The sequence below is a fragment of the Vombatus ursinus genome, unplaced genomic scaffold, assembly GCF_900497805.2.
Source record: "Vombatus ursinus unplaced genomic scaffold, bare-nosed wombat genome assembly UNPS02011334.1, whole genome shotgun sequence".
NCBI classification, from domain to species: Eukaryota; Metazoa; Chordata; class Mammalia; order Diprotodontia; family Vombatidae; genus Vombatus; species Vombatus ursinus.
This window is the reverse complement of record NW_020951112.1, coordinates 2,054,415-2,069,747: the sequence shown is the minus strand read 5'-3', so window position 1 is coordinate 2,069,747 and position 15,333 is coordinate 2,054,415. Positions and strand designations below refer to the sequence as shown.

The 15,333-nt window shown below is 43.5% G+C and overlaps 1 protein-coding gene across 1 annotated transcript in view; it reads left to right on the top strand.

Annotated features, from left to right (window-relative positions):
* MYBPC1 (myosin binding protein C, slow type) overlaps positions 1-15,333 on the top strand; it is a 73,260-nt gene that overhangs the window by 30,106 nt on the left and 27,821 nt on the right. Inside the window, exons 11-19 of the mRNA XM_027855798.1 lie at positions 784-908; positions 2,941-3,046; positions 3,868-4,034; positions 5,907-6,069; positions 7,402-7,508; positions 10,344-10,477; positions 11,527-11,686; positions 14,071-14,175; positions 14,823-15,011. Of these exons, the coding sequence (XP_027711599.1) occupies positions 784-908; positions 2,941-3,046; positions 3,868-4,034; positions 5,907-6,069; positions 7,402-7,508; positions 10,344-10,477; positions 11,527-11,686; positions 14,071-14,175; positions 14,823-15,011 (1,256 nt within the window). The remainder of the gene's footprint in view (positions 1-783; positions 909-2,940; positions 3,047-3,867; positions 4,035-5,906; positions 6,070-7,401; positions 7,509-10,343; positions 10,478-11,526; positions 11,687-14,070; positions 14,176-14,822; positions 15,012-15,333) is intronic.

Sequence of the window (15,333 nt, the reverse complement as noted above, 5' to 3'; positions counted from 1 at the left end):
GTGTGTACCCTACCCCAATAAAGAATTTGTGAGATATAAGAGGGGAAAAGGTGAGACGTTTCATAAAAATCAGAGGAATTCATGATCCCAAGGCAGTATGTCAGGGAGCAGACGAAGTTCTGGGTTCCTAGATTCAGATCCTGCTTGTGAAGCATTCTAGCCGTGTGAGGATGGGCAAGTCTTTTCACTTCGACTGAGCCTCAGGCAACCCTCTAAAACTTGTTTGTCAGTCAAGAAGCATTGAGTGTCTACTGTGTACCAAGCACTGTGCTGAGCTGGGTTTGCTGATACAAAAAGAAAGCTGACAATCTAATGAGGGAATAAAACACATAAAAGGAAGCTAAAGGCAGCTGGGGGAGGGGAAGATTCTGGGAGTGGGGTGCCATGAGCAAGTCCAGTGAACGCAGCCAGGAGGGAAACAAAAAGATGGCTAGCCTAAGTGCTTCCTGACGTTGAAGTTCTGGAAGGTGCTCTCCCCCACGATCAGGGGCAGCAGCTGCAGACCAGGGAGGTGGGAGTTTCAGGGCTGACGTGGTCTTGCAGGATAGTTTCCTGTCAATGAAGTCAGTTCCCAGGTGAAATACAGTCATTATCCTTGAACATTCTGCAGAGTTCATGCCATAAATGAAAAGCCGAAAGAATAGGCCAAATTTCAGTGTTCAAAGCTGTTGAATCTAAGAAGCTCAGAGTGACCAATTTATTTTTTTAATTATCATTTTGAGTCAGAACAAAATAAAGTCAATTTCACTAACATGCGTTTTCCCTCATTTCTTTTTAAAACAGATACATCTTTGAGCACAAAGGATGCCAAAGAATCATGTTTATCAATAACTGCCAGATGACAGATGATTCTGAGTATTATGTGACAGCTGGGGACGAGAAGTGTTCCACAGAACTCTTTGTAAGAGGTAAAATTACTTAAATCACACTTCTTATTTTTTCTGTTCTAAAGCAGCTGCTTCTCTCTCTGCTTGGGTTAATGACCTGAGAATTCCTCCTTCAAGCTACTATTTTGCCTCATTCTATCCTGGATGCACTGGGACTAACTTTAGAAGTCAGAATCTTAAAGAATATATAGGCTACAAGAAAGACTACTGAGGAATTCACTCAGATGTACTCTAGGTCTTTGCTTCCTAAAAAATGTTTGGTGACTTTCTGGTCTGTTTGAACAGCTGTTTACTGATATCCTTCCTGCATTTCTTCATTTTCAGCAACTGCCTCATTGCCATCCTCTCTACTTTTCATAGTTATTCCCTGCTCCCCGTCCACAGCCAAGAGATCGGGAATGTCTCTGGAGAATAATTAAGTAGAGAAGAGGACCCCAACCCCTTCACATTTCAATAGGAAATTCTAAAAATTAAAAATACCTCCGTCACACAGTTTGGCAACTAAAACTTTACCTCAACAAGGATCCCAGAGTTTTGATCTTTATAGTAAAAGTGTGGAAGTTCTGCCCTCAAGAGAGCAGAGATTGTTATTTAAATGTGACACAGAGAGGTGATTGCATTTCCACTTGATGAAATAAGGCCTTGGGTTCCCAGAGTAAATGTAACCTCATATACAAAAACTGTTTGCATTGGGTGTTACTCCTCTCCTCACCCTGGGGTGGATCCAGCATACCAGGCCACTCTAATAAGTCTGTAGCTGTGTGCAATATGAAGAAGATTGAGAATCACCCCTAATCAAATATGTCTACTGCTTTTAGTTCCCAAACTCAGTGGAACCAGGTTTTAAAAAAAGTAAATTTTCTGCTGTGACTTAAGCATGTGGACCATATGAGAAATCCTCCTGAGGCAGCATGGTACTGTGGGTTGATAACTCAATTTGGAGTCAGAAGACCTGGGTTCAAATCCTGATTCTGGTCACTTACTCTCTGTGTGACATAGTCGCTTGACCCCCCTGGGTCTCAGTTTCCTCCTCTGTAAAAGGAAAGGAATAGACTACCTGGTCTCTGTGGTTCCTTCCAATTCAAGGAGGCCCATCATCCTATAGACCCTTATTTATTCATACCATAAAATTTCGACTAAATGCCCATCTGCCTAAGCATAGGCTTTCCCTTACCACCAGCTTCATTAGGGAAGAGATAAAGGGTCAGCCTCAATACAACATGGAAGCTTCTAGAAAGCTGCCATTTGTAGAGTGGTGCTATTTGAACCCTGTTCCAGGATGAATACAGTGTTCCACTTTCTATTCTCTTTACTGCAAATGCACTCAGAATGGAAAACTTGAGAGCTATGCCATCCTGGGTTCTTAACCTGGGGTCCATGAATAGATTTCAGAGTGGCCCTGAAGTTGCATGTGGGGGCGGAAATCACATCTTTATTTTCATTACCCTTTGGTTTCCTTCATAATCCTATGTATTTTATGCATTTAAAAACTGTGATTCTGAGAAGAATGTCTAGGCTTTACCAGACCATTTGGGGGGTCCAAGACACAAGAAAGGCTGTGGACTCCTGATTTAGACTAGAGGTTTCCACTGAATTTTGTATATTCTTTCTTTCATCAGAAATATCGACCATAGAAGTCACTTTGGGAACACTAGGAAACTTCTCTTTCTCTTTACATATTATACTCAAGAAAACCTGGATTCAAGATACATGCAGCCTTGGTGACCCTAGACAAGTAACTTAATCTCTCAGGGCTCTAGGCAGTTCTCTAAAACTAAGTTGCAGGGAAGGTTCTGACTTGCACTGGAAGCTCCCTCCATCAGCTGAATCATAGTTTATATTAAACCGTAGTCTAGTTCATCTCTCTGTCCCTACATATGTCTACAGCTCAAAGGAGGAACCACGGATCAACAAGAGACTGGGGCCCAGGGTGAGAGGGTGCGTGTTCTTCAGAGCCCTCCAGGGGAGGCATATGGTTGGCGAGGAATCAGAGGGTGAAAGTCTGTGTGACCAGGGCCTCTGATGACTTTGGTTTGTTTGTCTCTCACTCCAGAGCCCCCAGTAATGGTGACCAAACAACTGGAAGACACCAAAGCCTACTGTGGGGAAAGAGTCGAGCTGGAGTGTGAGGTTTCTGAGGATGACGCCACCGTGAAATGGTAAGCAGCCGTTCTCCTGCCCATGAGGTCTGGCCATTCTCCAATGGACGAAAATGAGGAGGCGCATACAACCCTTGGCCCACGTGGCCTCTTGGGAAAGTACCCCACTCTGTAAAAGCTCTCCATCCCTGGACCAGAGTAGGACTCCTTGATACCTCCCATCTTGGGTCTTATCTCCTAACACGCCAAAATAGGTTCCTCATTAAAATGGTGACGAGAGTTTGGGGAAATTGAACTCCCAGGACCGATCTCAATCTGACTATGCCAGGTCTATGTAGATTGGCAACCAAAAGTTGCCAGAAGCACTTTTGCAAATGGAAGTTATCATTGCTCTTAGGAGAGATAGAAATAGTTTCTGCCATGTTTATGTTGACATTTGCAGAACTGAATCCTGAAACTAAGATGATTTGGCCTAAGTACCACAAATGGTATAATGGGAATCCATTGGAGTAGATGCATCCTGTTCTGGAGCCAGAGCTTTATTTAACGGGGTCCCATCACTATCCTTTTTGAAAATGTGGTGAATGTAATTTTGAATAGTATTTTTCAAGGGCCATATGTGTTCATCCTGCCATCCTCTGCCCTCATCAGTCAGCCTCTGGAGTATGTGCAGCTCTGGCTGCCACAGTTTAAGAAGGGACCCTGGTAAGCCGGGGAGCATCCAGAGGAAGGCAGAATCTTGCTATGTCAGGCAAGACAATTCTGGCAATTCTGTCGGGCGAGTCTGGTCTTATCTGAGGCGCAGAAGGAGTAGTCTAAGCCACCAGAACATTTCTAGTTCTCCATTCAGGATGTGGAAATTTTTCTCACTTTTCATCAAGGTTTAAGAATGGTGAGGAGATTGACATCGGTCCAAAGTCCAGATACCAGGTCAAGGTGGATGGAAAGAAACGCATCTTGATCATAAACGGAGCTACCAAGGCAGACACCGCAGAATATTCTGTCATGACCACCGGGGGACAGTCTTCTGCCAAACTGAGCGTGGACTGTAAGCCTTCCTAACCTGCATTTCAAATAGCCATGGTTGGATTTTTTCTCACTTTTGTCAATATTGATTATAGGAAATTAAGGCAGCATGGTGCAGTAGAAAGTATGTTGGATCTGGAATCCAGAAGACCTGAGTTCAAGTCCCAGCTTGCCCGCTAACTACCTGTGTGTTGCTGGGCACATCATTCACCTCCCTGGGGTTCAGTCTCCTCAACTGTAAAAGGAGGGGGTTAAGCCAGATGGCCTCAGAGGGGCCTCCAGCTGGGAATCTGTGATCGTTGGGAATTTTCCAACTGTTCATTTTCTGCTTATGTTGAGAGAGGTCAAACTAGAGTAAGTTCTAGCCAAATCTTTATTTCTCATTAGGCCAGGGTAGACAACCTGACACAGAACGTTAGGTCAGAGAGCAAAGGCAGAGGAGACCAACAGAAAATGAGGGCCAAGAAAGGCTTTAAAAATGGAATATCACATTTTAAGGTTCCTTTAAATTTTACACATGGTATTTCCTAGCTTGAAGAGAGAGAAAGTGGACACTTGCACACAATTATCATCAAAGCACAGATCAGATGTCACTTCTGCCCCTCTCACCCTATCAGCTGGGGAATTCCCTCTACCAATACAATCAATACTTTCTCTGCAATTCTCAGCACCTCATCTAGATGGCACCGTAGGGCATAGAGCACCTGAAGTCAGGAAGACCTGAGTTCAAATCCAACCTCAGACACTTCCTAGCTGTGTGACTCTAGGCAAGTCACTTAACCTCTGCAAACTGTAAAGTGGGAATAATAATAGCGCCTATCTCTCACGGTTGTTGTGAGGATCAAATAAGACAAGAATTGTAAAGTGCTTAGCACAGTTCCTGACACATAGTAGGTGCTTAATAAATATGAGCTATTATTATTTCTATTACTAATAAAAATAATTTATAGTCTTGGAGAGGTGCCTGGAGCACTGAGACATTAAATGACTTGCTCAACGTCATGGAACTAGCCTGTGTCAAACCCAAGTCTTCCTGGTTTGAGGCCAGTTGTGTATTCATTAAACCATGCTGCTTTTCATTTTCCATTTGCCCCATAACAGACTGTAATTTTCCTGAGGATAAGGAGTTTCATTTTTCTTTATATTTGTATTCCAAACCCTCAGTTAAGTATCTGGCACATAGTAGATGCCTCATACATGTTTGTTGAATGGAATTGACTGAACTGTATTATAAAAAACACTTAGGCTCATAGGATCCCTGAGTTTCTCATCCATCAATTACATGAACATGTGATATTTTATAAACACTTTGCCAGGACGCTTTGGGGCCCAAATCCAAAGTGGAGAAAATGGGACTCAGTTTGGAGAGCACCCTGGCACGTTCTAGTGAAGAGGTCTTTCCTGAGAATGCTCTCAGAATTACTGTCTTCAACAGAGTGAATGTCTTAAGGAAAAGTCATGGTGCATGTATCACGCACCATGACATCATAGCAAGATCAGGCCCAGTTGAACATTCACGTTGCATGTTGGCACTATCATAACTGATTGTGATTGTGATGAATGTGCAGAATTGAGAATAAGGTGTAGGGGAGCAGAGGAGGGGCTGTGGTCATTTCTGCATCACTCAGAAAAGGGTGACATCAGGAAAAGCCCCTTGGCTTCCTCCTGTCTCTCTTAGCGCACATCACTTTATGTATATTTTTCTAATCCTTGAAAAGATTCTTTATGGACAGGTCAGGCACACACACCACTGCCATCAGGATTTTATAATAACTGTTTCAGCCATAGGCTTGTCTGATGTGTCCATGCAAAACAGTAGGCATTGTGAGGGTCTGGCATCCGGACCAGTCCACAGTCTCAGTCCTGCATTTCTCCGTTTTGTCCATTTCCTTAGTGAGACCCTTGAAGATATTGCAGCCCTTAACAGATTTAACTGTGAAACTTGGAAAGGAAATCTGCTTGAAGTGTGAAATCTCTGAAAACATACCAGGGAAATGGACTAAGAATGGTCTACCTGTTCAAGAAAGTGAACGCTTAAAGGTCGTCCACAAAGGAAGGTAAGCAATCCAAAACGAGCCTTCATTAACACCGTCTTCCTGTGCCTCACAGGAATAAATTTGGGACTTGAACCCAGGTCCAAAAATGGTGTTTTGCCCAATGCACCATGACTGGGCTCTCAGAAGTTATACCAATGAGGCACAAGTTCTAGAGTTCCTACCAAGCCAAAGAGGCTTTCATTGAAATGTGCATCTCCTTCCCAAGGACCTGAGTAGCTATGTCCAAAGAGATTCATCACTTGACTGGCTGAGAGACTGACTTTTCAGTCCTACCACCTGATGGAGAACATCTAACGAGTTGTTGAAGGACTATAATCTGTATTGGTAGAGAGAACCACCAATGGAGTTGTGGATCCATGAAGTATGGAAGATGTATTATCAAACTATATTCTGTAGTTTTACTTATCTCTTACTAATTATTCCTTAACAAATAAAACCTGAGTGAAGGATCATAGATGAACAGGGAGTTGGGTAGATAGGAAGTAGTTGGAAGGACCGTGGAAGGATATGGACCGGACCAAATGGGGCAGGAGGGATGGGGTGGTTGTGACGTGTACCCGTAGAGAGTATCCACGGTATCAATGATGTCACAAATCCATGGCCACAATGTTCAAGTATGGAATAACTAAATAACAAACTCAGGCCTAGGTAACAGGCTGACTGAGGACACTGAGGTCATGAATTGCATCTAATCCAGAGCTATGGCTGAAAATGGGCAGCCGAAGAGAATAGGCAAGGTCCAGAATTCTGTAGCATGTCTGAGCTGAGCCAGTCAATCAGATCATGGCCAACCCTCCACGATGCTTGGCTACATAGAGTCAAGTGTATACTGGCCTGTCCATCCTTTAAGGCCTAGCCCAGATGCTACCTCCTCCATGAAGGCTTCACAGCAACCACTGTCAAAAATTTTCTCTCCTTCCTCTGCCTTTATAGAGCACTTTGTGCCTCTGTTACATTCTTATTACTTCTTAGTAGATGCTACAGTTAGTTGTGTATGTGTTGAACACTCCCTATTAGCTTTTGAGTCCCAAGAGAACAGAGACTTTTATCTTTTCGTCTTCCCCCTTGATAAACATACAACCCAACACCTCACCCAGGGCTTTGTCCAAAAGAAGTGTCTAATAAATGGCTGCTGAATAAGAAACCTACATCAAAGTTGGTGGTGTGCTGGGACCTAGAGGAGCCCAGATCACCCACTAACACCCCAGTAGAGCTTGAAAAATGTACCAGAAACAACAACAAAGAAAACTAAACAGAAATGACTATGAGCTCCTCTATCTCATCCAGCCAAATAAATGGCTGTCGAACAAATGAATGTTTCTGTCTTCACAGAATCCACAAGTTAGTGATAGCCAATGCTCTCGTTGAGGATGAAGGTGAATACGTGTTTTCACCTGATGCCTACAGTGTGACCTTGCCTGCCAAAGTTCATGTTATAGGTGAGTACACAAAGTGTGCCGTCACTGTCTCTAGAGGTGGTTTTTATTCCTACTTTAGAATTTTAAAGTATTTTGTATTATGTGAAATTTAGAGACAAAAAAAATAGATAAACCTAGTCAGGCACAAAGAAACTGATGATGATGGCCCTCCGATCTTTGACTCCTCCCTCTTCCATTGGAATGGGAGCTCCTTGAGAATGGGAATTAGCTGACTTCTCAGTGTGTTTTGCTGATGCTTAGCTCAGTGCTTTACTGATAATAAGCCCTTAATAAATGCTCTATTCATTCATTCTTCCTCAGTCCCCTCATTCAATCACTGAGCCCTGTCTGTGCAAGCTTTTCTATTCCCGAGGCCATCACTGTAATTCAATTTCTTGTTACCTCTTGCCTTAACTCTTATAACAGGCACCTAATGGTCCTCTGTACCTCTGGTCTTTTCCTACCTCCAAACTAGCTTAAACATCACAGCAAGAGATATGCGTACATTGCTCTTCAGCTCATACACCTTCGATGGCTCCGCATTGCTCACCAAGTTAAGTGCAGATTTATTAACTTGTTAGTCAGGTGCTCTGTATTTTGTCCCATTCTACCATTCTAGCCTCATCTCTTCTCACCCCCTTCACATACCCTAAATGCTAGTCTGTTTGGACCACATGCCATTCCCTGAACATATCCCCATGTCTCTGTTCTGATCTTTAGCGTGGGATCTTGGGGGAGGTGAGGGAGTCTGCTCCTTCCATCATTGAACCACCATCAACTCTGGTAATAAACTCAACTTTAACCCTCCTGCAGTTACTATTCTCTGCCCTACCTTTCTACTCTGCTCTTTGGAATCTTTCTTTGTCATGGGGTAATTTTGAGTCAGAGAAACCTACATTCCAACCCTGGTTCTACTATTTATTGTCTGTGTGACGTGACCTTGGACAAGTCACTTCTGCTCCCTGTGCCTCAGTTTTCTCATCTGTAAAATGAGGGGATTAGATTTGATGACCTCCAAGATGCCTTGCAACTCTCAGTTGAGGGTCCTATGATCCTTGATCCCTTCCTCTCACATTCCTTCCAACTACTGGTGCCCACTGAAGGCAACGCATGTCTTGGCCCCCTTTCTAAGGCTATTGCTACTTTTTTCGCGCCATCTGACACAGAGGGCCAGGAGGAGAAGTCAGCATCTCCCAGTCTGGAAGTATCTTGAAAGGTAATTTGTGTGAGGCAGTAAACTCAGGTTCATCAAAGGCAGCTGGGCGGTCTTACTATCTGCCTCCTCGTTTCTATAATGTTTTTTTTTTTCAGTCCAAAGATCATCCTCCTTGGCAAAGAGAACAGAAACAATATTAGAGTTGGGAAGTCTGCCTTCTATAAGTCGTCCTTTCTCATTGTAGCTCAATGGAAAGAATGCTGGTCCTGGAGTCAGAGGCCTCTGTTTATGAGACTACCTTTGGTGCTTATGACCCGGTCCCTTGTTTGTAAAAAGAGGATGTTGTCCCTCGCGGCCTCGGATCTGTAAGGCCACGAGCAGCAGGATGAGCCCTTCTTGGATCGTCTTTTTCCCAATAAAGCTTTTTTCAAAGTGCATGTTTGTCCTTAGCATTCACAGTCATCCTGAGGTCATTCTGAAGTCCCGTGCTCTTGTTTAATTCTTACAGGGTGATGCCAAGCTTATGTATTCATCCTCCATGACCCTCCCTTCTTCCATTTTCTAAACTTATCTCTTTGACACCTAAGTTTGTCAAAGAGCTAATTGTGTATGCACATCAGTCTCTTAAGAAGAGAACTTTCCTTTTTCCTCATTGGAATTCTGTGTGTGTCTTCAGAATTTCATTCTTGATAACTTCATATCCTTTCTGGACTGATGTCTCCATGCAATCCTACCTAATCTTTATCTGGATCCTTTGAATTCTGTGCTCCCCAAACCTGGATATTGATCAAGCTGTGCCCAGCTTTCCTTCCGAGCCTTCTAAGGTTGAGTGCTTATGTCTTCAACCTTGTCGGTCAGAAGCAATTACAGAGCCCAGCTCCCCTCTTCGCTCCCCCTACCTTAAGAAGAATAAAAGTGTCTTGAAACCATCCCAGTAATGTAATAGATGCTTTTGTTTGTTTAGCAGAGGGAGAGCACACCACCAAAAGGTGGGACAAATGAAGTCTCCCATCACAAGAATATCATTCCCTCAGGCCTGGCTTGTGATCTCTTTCCTAAATCCTCCTGTCCAAAGTGGTCATAATTCTGTTCTCGTGACAATAGAGCTGCTGCTTCTCCCTCCATTGGCATGTACCAATCTGCTCTCCATCAATATCTGTTACCTCTTTTGATTCTCACAGTGACTACCTGAGGTCTGTAAGATAGCTATTAATATCGTCATTTTACAAATAAGGAAAAAGGTTTAGAGAAGAAGTGAGGAAGTTTGCCCAAGGGCAAGTGACTAGGAGGTAGAGACTCAGGTATTAGGCCCAGGTCTAACATTCTCATTCCTAATCTAGAGTTCTTTCAGAGACCGTGTCATACTTCCCTAAGACCATGTCATTTCCGTAAGAACCATGCCTTAGTCACTTTTGTATGTCAAATGATACCCAGCACAGTGAGTAGCACGCATTAGATCTAATGATTAATCAGGGGGCTCATTGGTACGGGGGCTCCCTCTACCAACACACCTATCACAGGAGCCTCTAGTCCCTCATTTCACAGATGAGAAAACTGAGGCCCAGGGAATTGAAGTGATGCGGCCAATGTCACATAAGTCACAAGTATCAGAGATAGGATTTGAACCCAAGTCCTCTGACTCCAGGGACAGTGCTCAGTCCAAATGATGATGGGTATTAATAACCATGTCTGATATTCAGATCCTCCTAAGATACACTTGGATGGTCTGGATGCTGACAATACTGTGACCGTCATTGCCGGAAGCAAACTTCGCCTTGAGATCCCAGTGAGCGGAGAGCCACCCCCCAAGGCCATGTGGAGCCGGGCAGATAAGGTATAGCCCGTTTCTTACAAGCTAAGCCTTTGACTAAGCGCTTCCCACTGATCGTTACTACAACCAGTGAAGCTTCCCTGATAATGAGTTACATTTAAAATAATTTCAGTGCATAACTGATCATGATGAGACAATCTGTATCCTCAAATTTGTATAGTCAGTATATGATAGATGAATTCCTTCTGGGATAGTTAGGTAGCCTAGAGAAGAGAAAAGTAATATGATTCTACTCAGTGATGGTTTTTTATTTTTAAGTAATTCTGGTTTGAAAAATAACTGAAGAAAATTTAGATTGTGAGTTAAAAATGGGCTGGTTTCATTTGAATCTGATCAGTTAACAAGTATTTATCAAAGGCCTACTTAGTTCCTGAACCATGGATTTCATGTGGATTTTCTTTACCCCTGCCTCATTACTCTTAGGTTGGTTTGCCTTTTGGAGGAAAATTCATTCTGTCAGAGTAAAGGTGTTACAGCCAGGATGAATTCCTCATTCAGATCCACTGGAGAAAGACCTGTTCCTCACAGGGAAACAGACCCATTAGAGACAAACAAACCCCCACCTCTGTGGATGGGACTGAGTGTCTCTGGGGACCCTTCTACTGCTGAGATTCTGGGGCTGTGTAATTCAGATGGTCTCTTAATGCCCTTCCAGCCCTAGATTCCACAGAAAACAGATTTTATTTAATTTGACATTTGGGTAAGATTTCCGAACTTTTCCTTTCCTGTCTGTCAAAGAATGGCCACACCCCTAACTGATGTCCTGCAGCTCCTCTTGTCCATCAGTACCAGGGATCTTGACTTGTTTGGGTTGGGGCCCCTCTGGCAGGCAGTCTGGTGAAGCCTGTGGACCACTCCTTAGAATCATGTTTTTAAGTAATGGAAGGAAATGTTAAATTTCAGTTAGAGGTCAGTGAAACCAGATGTATATATATTTTCCATCTAAAAGGTAGACCCCCAGTGAAGAAGCCCTGAGAGAGATAGCGTAGGCCCTCAGGAATCCTCCCTCTCTTCAGTGGAGCTGCCATTTTGTTTCTGTATTTTCTTCCTAGGCTATTGCAGAGGGTGGGGGTCGGATCCGAGCAGAATCCTATCCCGATAGTAGCACTTTGGTCATTGATGTTGCTGAAAGGGAAGACTCTGGCGTCTACAACATCAATCTCAAGAATGAAGCAGGGGAGGCACACGCAAGCATCAAAATCAAGGTGGTTGGTAAGTTCTCCCAGAGTGAGGAGGCTCCAGGACCCAACAGAGCCTAAGGAAGTTAGACATTTCTGGTGGGCATCGCTGCCTAAGAGCACTCAATGGGTCCTGGGCAACTAGATTGTGGTTGTTTGTTACATGTCTTTTTAAGAAATGTGACTTCCTGGCAATAATGGGAAAGAGAGCCAGACTTGGAACCAAGAAGTCCTGGGTTCACGTCCTCTCTCTGACAAATAGATGTTGTTCAGTTGTTTTTTACTCGTGTCTGACTCTTCATGATCCCATTTGGGGTTTTCTTGGCAAAGATACTAGAGTGGTTTGCCATTTCCAGAGGAGACAAATGAGGTAAATAGGATTCAGTGACTTGCCCAGGGTCACACAGCTAGCAAATTTCTAAGGCCAGATTTGAGCTCAGGAAGATGAGTCTTTCTGAATTCAGGCCTGTCGGTCTATCCACTGACCCACCTAGCTGCCCTCTCTGATAAATACTGGCCATGTAACTCTGGGAAAATCACAAAGCCTCTCCGTGTTCTAGGCAGCTCTCTAAAACAAAGTTACAAGTGACTTGTCAATATATGTCAATGGAGAGAATTTCGACACCAGTGAAATCACAGGTCTGTATAATAATAATAGTTCAAACAAACAACTTGGTTTTCACAGAATTAGTTAACCCTAGCATCTTTATCTCAGGCAGTTTTGTCATGGTGACCACCTTGGGTCCCTCAGGGCAGCCAGCCTGAGTCCATTTGGGGCCAGAGAAGTGGGATGGAGCCAGGGTGAAGGCCAGAGAAAGAAGATGCATGTAATACTGTTTGGGAAGGGGGCAGCTTGGAAGGACTCAGAAGAGAGTGTGAAGGCATCTCAGCTCGCTATACCCACTCAGTGCTGTGGGTTTAAGCTGCCATTCTCCATGACATCTGTGACCTTCATTTTGAGAAGTGGTCTAGTGGCAAAGGTGTAAAGGGACTTAGGAGTCAGAGCCCCAGGATCGCCACTTCTGGGGTGAGGTGGAGAGGCAGACAGGTACAGCTGAATGACCACAGAAGGAGGGAGCCTAGGAGCATGAGTTTCAACACTACCTGCACTCTTTGCTAGCCATGACGATGATCAAGGCACCGAATGTGTATGGATCTCATTCTTTTCATCTGTCAAAAAAGAAAAAAAAAGTAGAGGGGTTATGCTAAGTGATCACTAGGGTCCCCTTCTTAGCTCTGTGTCACTGATTCTGTTACTTCAGGGAATAAGGCTGGCAGTTCTGGTTGCTGGTGACAGCATCACCAAAAATGCCTCTGTACTCTTTATCTTTGTCCTTATAATTTCATTAAAATCTAATTACTGAACAGATAGTCTATTCCAAATAACTGAACAGTAGTATCTATGATGGCCCTTGGGTGACTGTCATGTATCTGCTCAGACTATTAATGTATCTTCTGATTCTATCTCTATCTGAGCCTAAAAACAATAGAAAATGGTCTAGGATTTATCAGTTCTTTGTTTCCCTGTCTTAATTTTGCTCTCAGATTATAAACCCCTTGAAAGGCAGGGCCTCTGTCTTACTCATCTTTGTATGCCCCAGCACCTACCACCACCCACCATCCCTCGCATATAAATTTCTCTCTGTCTCTCTCTCTGTCTCTCTCTGTCTCTCTCTCTCCCTCTCTCTCTCTCTCTCCCCCTCTCTCTCTCTCCCCCTCCATGTCTCTCTCTCTTCCTCTCTCTCTCTCTCTCTCTCTCCCTGTCTCTCTCTCTCTCTGTCTCTGTCTCTCTCTCTCCCTCTGTCTCTCTCCCTCTCTCTCTCTCTCTCCCTGTCTCTCTCTCTCTCTGTCTCTCTCCCTCTCTGTCTCTCTCTCCCCCTCTCTGTCTCTCTCTCTCTCTCTCTCTGTCTCTCTCTCTCCCTTCTCCTCCTCAATGCTCCACAGCACTTAGGCCACCATTTTCTCAGATGAGGCCAATGAGTCTCTACAGGGTCCTCCAAGCCATAGATGCCATTTCCCCAGTGTAAAATGAAGACAAAAACAGAACCAAATCCCTGCTCAATCCTTTTCTTCTCATTGCTTCTCCCCTCCCACTTTCTCACTGTTAGCAGTTTCCCTTGTTCAATCTCTTTCCATTTACCAGCCACCCACACCTTTGTCCCTTTGGCAGATGTTTTATTTTCCCCAGTGACTCAAAAGGGAAAGAAAAGAAGTGAGGGACTACAGCTTTCCTTTTGTTTTATCTCCCCCCCCCCGTTTTGTTTCCTTCTCCTTCCCTCTTTTTATTTACTGAAGTTAGCTTGTTCGCTGCATTTAGTATTCTTATGACAAAAGTACTTTAAAAACATTTCTTATTAGTATGATTTTCATAGAAGAAGTTCTTTCCCACTTAACATTTGTCTGTTTTGTCTGTCACAGATATCCCGGATCCTCCACTGGCGCCCAATGTGATAGATGTGGGAGACGACTGGTGCAAAATGAACTGGGAGCCACCAGCAAATGATGGCGGGTCCCCTATCCTAGGTAAAGGCCTTGTGGGAAACGCATAGGATTATCAAAGAACTGGGTATGCTTTATGACTATCACATCAGAAGTGGCATCTAAAAGTCATCACATGTAAGATGTTACATAACTTAAGATAACACTGTTTTCCACCTTAAATCTTACCGTGGCACCTCTCTATGGAACAAAGGTGACATGGGTTCTTGAAGGCCATGCTAGCGGAGCACAAGGTCCCACCAAGCTGAAGAAATTTCAAATATTTACCTAATGTTTATTGCATATCTGTTATCTGAGGATGATTTGGAACTAAGATTATTCATTGTAACTGATATTTAGTGTTGTTCTCATTTGAATTATTGGAGTCATTGTGTATGTTGTCTTGGTTCTTCTCGCTTTGCTCTGCATCAATTCATATGAGTCATCACACGCTTCTCTGAATTTCTCATGGCACAATAATTTTCCATTACATGTGTATACCACAATTTCCTTAGCTGCTTGCCAAGAGATAGGCACTCACTTGGTTTCCAGTGCATCTAGCTTGAAAGTACAAGGCCCATGGTGCTGTGGTTCATCTGTAGAGAAAAACCTGTCTTCCAGGAAGCTGTCTTTGCTCCCTGCATTGCAGCCTGGAGAGAGGCACTTTAACTCACATATTGTTCTTCCACCAGGATACTTTATCGAAAGGAAAAAAAAACAGAGCTCTAGATGGATGAGGTTGAATTTTGATCTCATCAAAGAAACATCATTTGAGCCCAAGAAGATGATTGAAGGTGTTGCCTATGAGGTCCGAATATTTGCTGTTAATGCCATTGGCATCTCCAAGCCCAGCTCGCCCTCCAAGCCTTTCGTTCCCTTGGGTGAGTAAGGAGTTGTATAGCATCCAAAAAGCAACAATTATCCTGAGGAGAATGTGGCAGATGTAGTGGACAATCAGTAAATGATTCAAAGTTAGCTCACTTCCAACTTTTATTGAATATCCACTCTGTACTTTGCATTGTGAGAAGTAGTACTATGTAGTGGGTAGGGGGCTGAACTTGAAGTCAAGGAGACTTGAGTTCAAACCCACCTTTGATACTTACTATGTTACCATAATTAATCTCTCTGAGCCTGTTTCCTCATGTGTGAAACTTAAAAAATATAAAATTTCCTGTGCCTGTAAAATATTCTCTCCCTACTTTA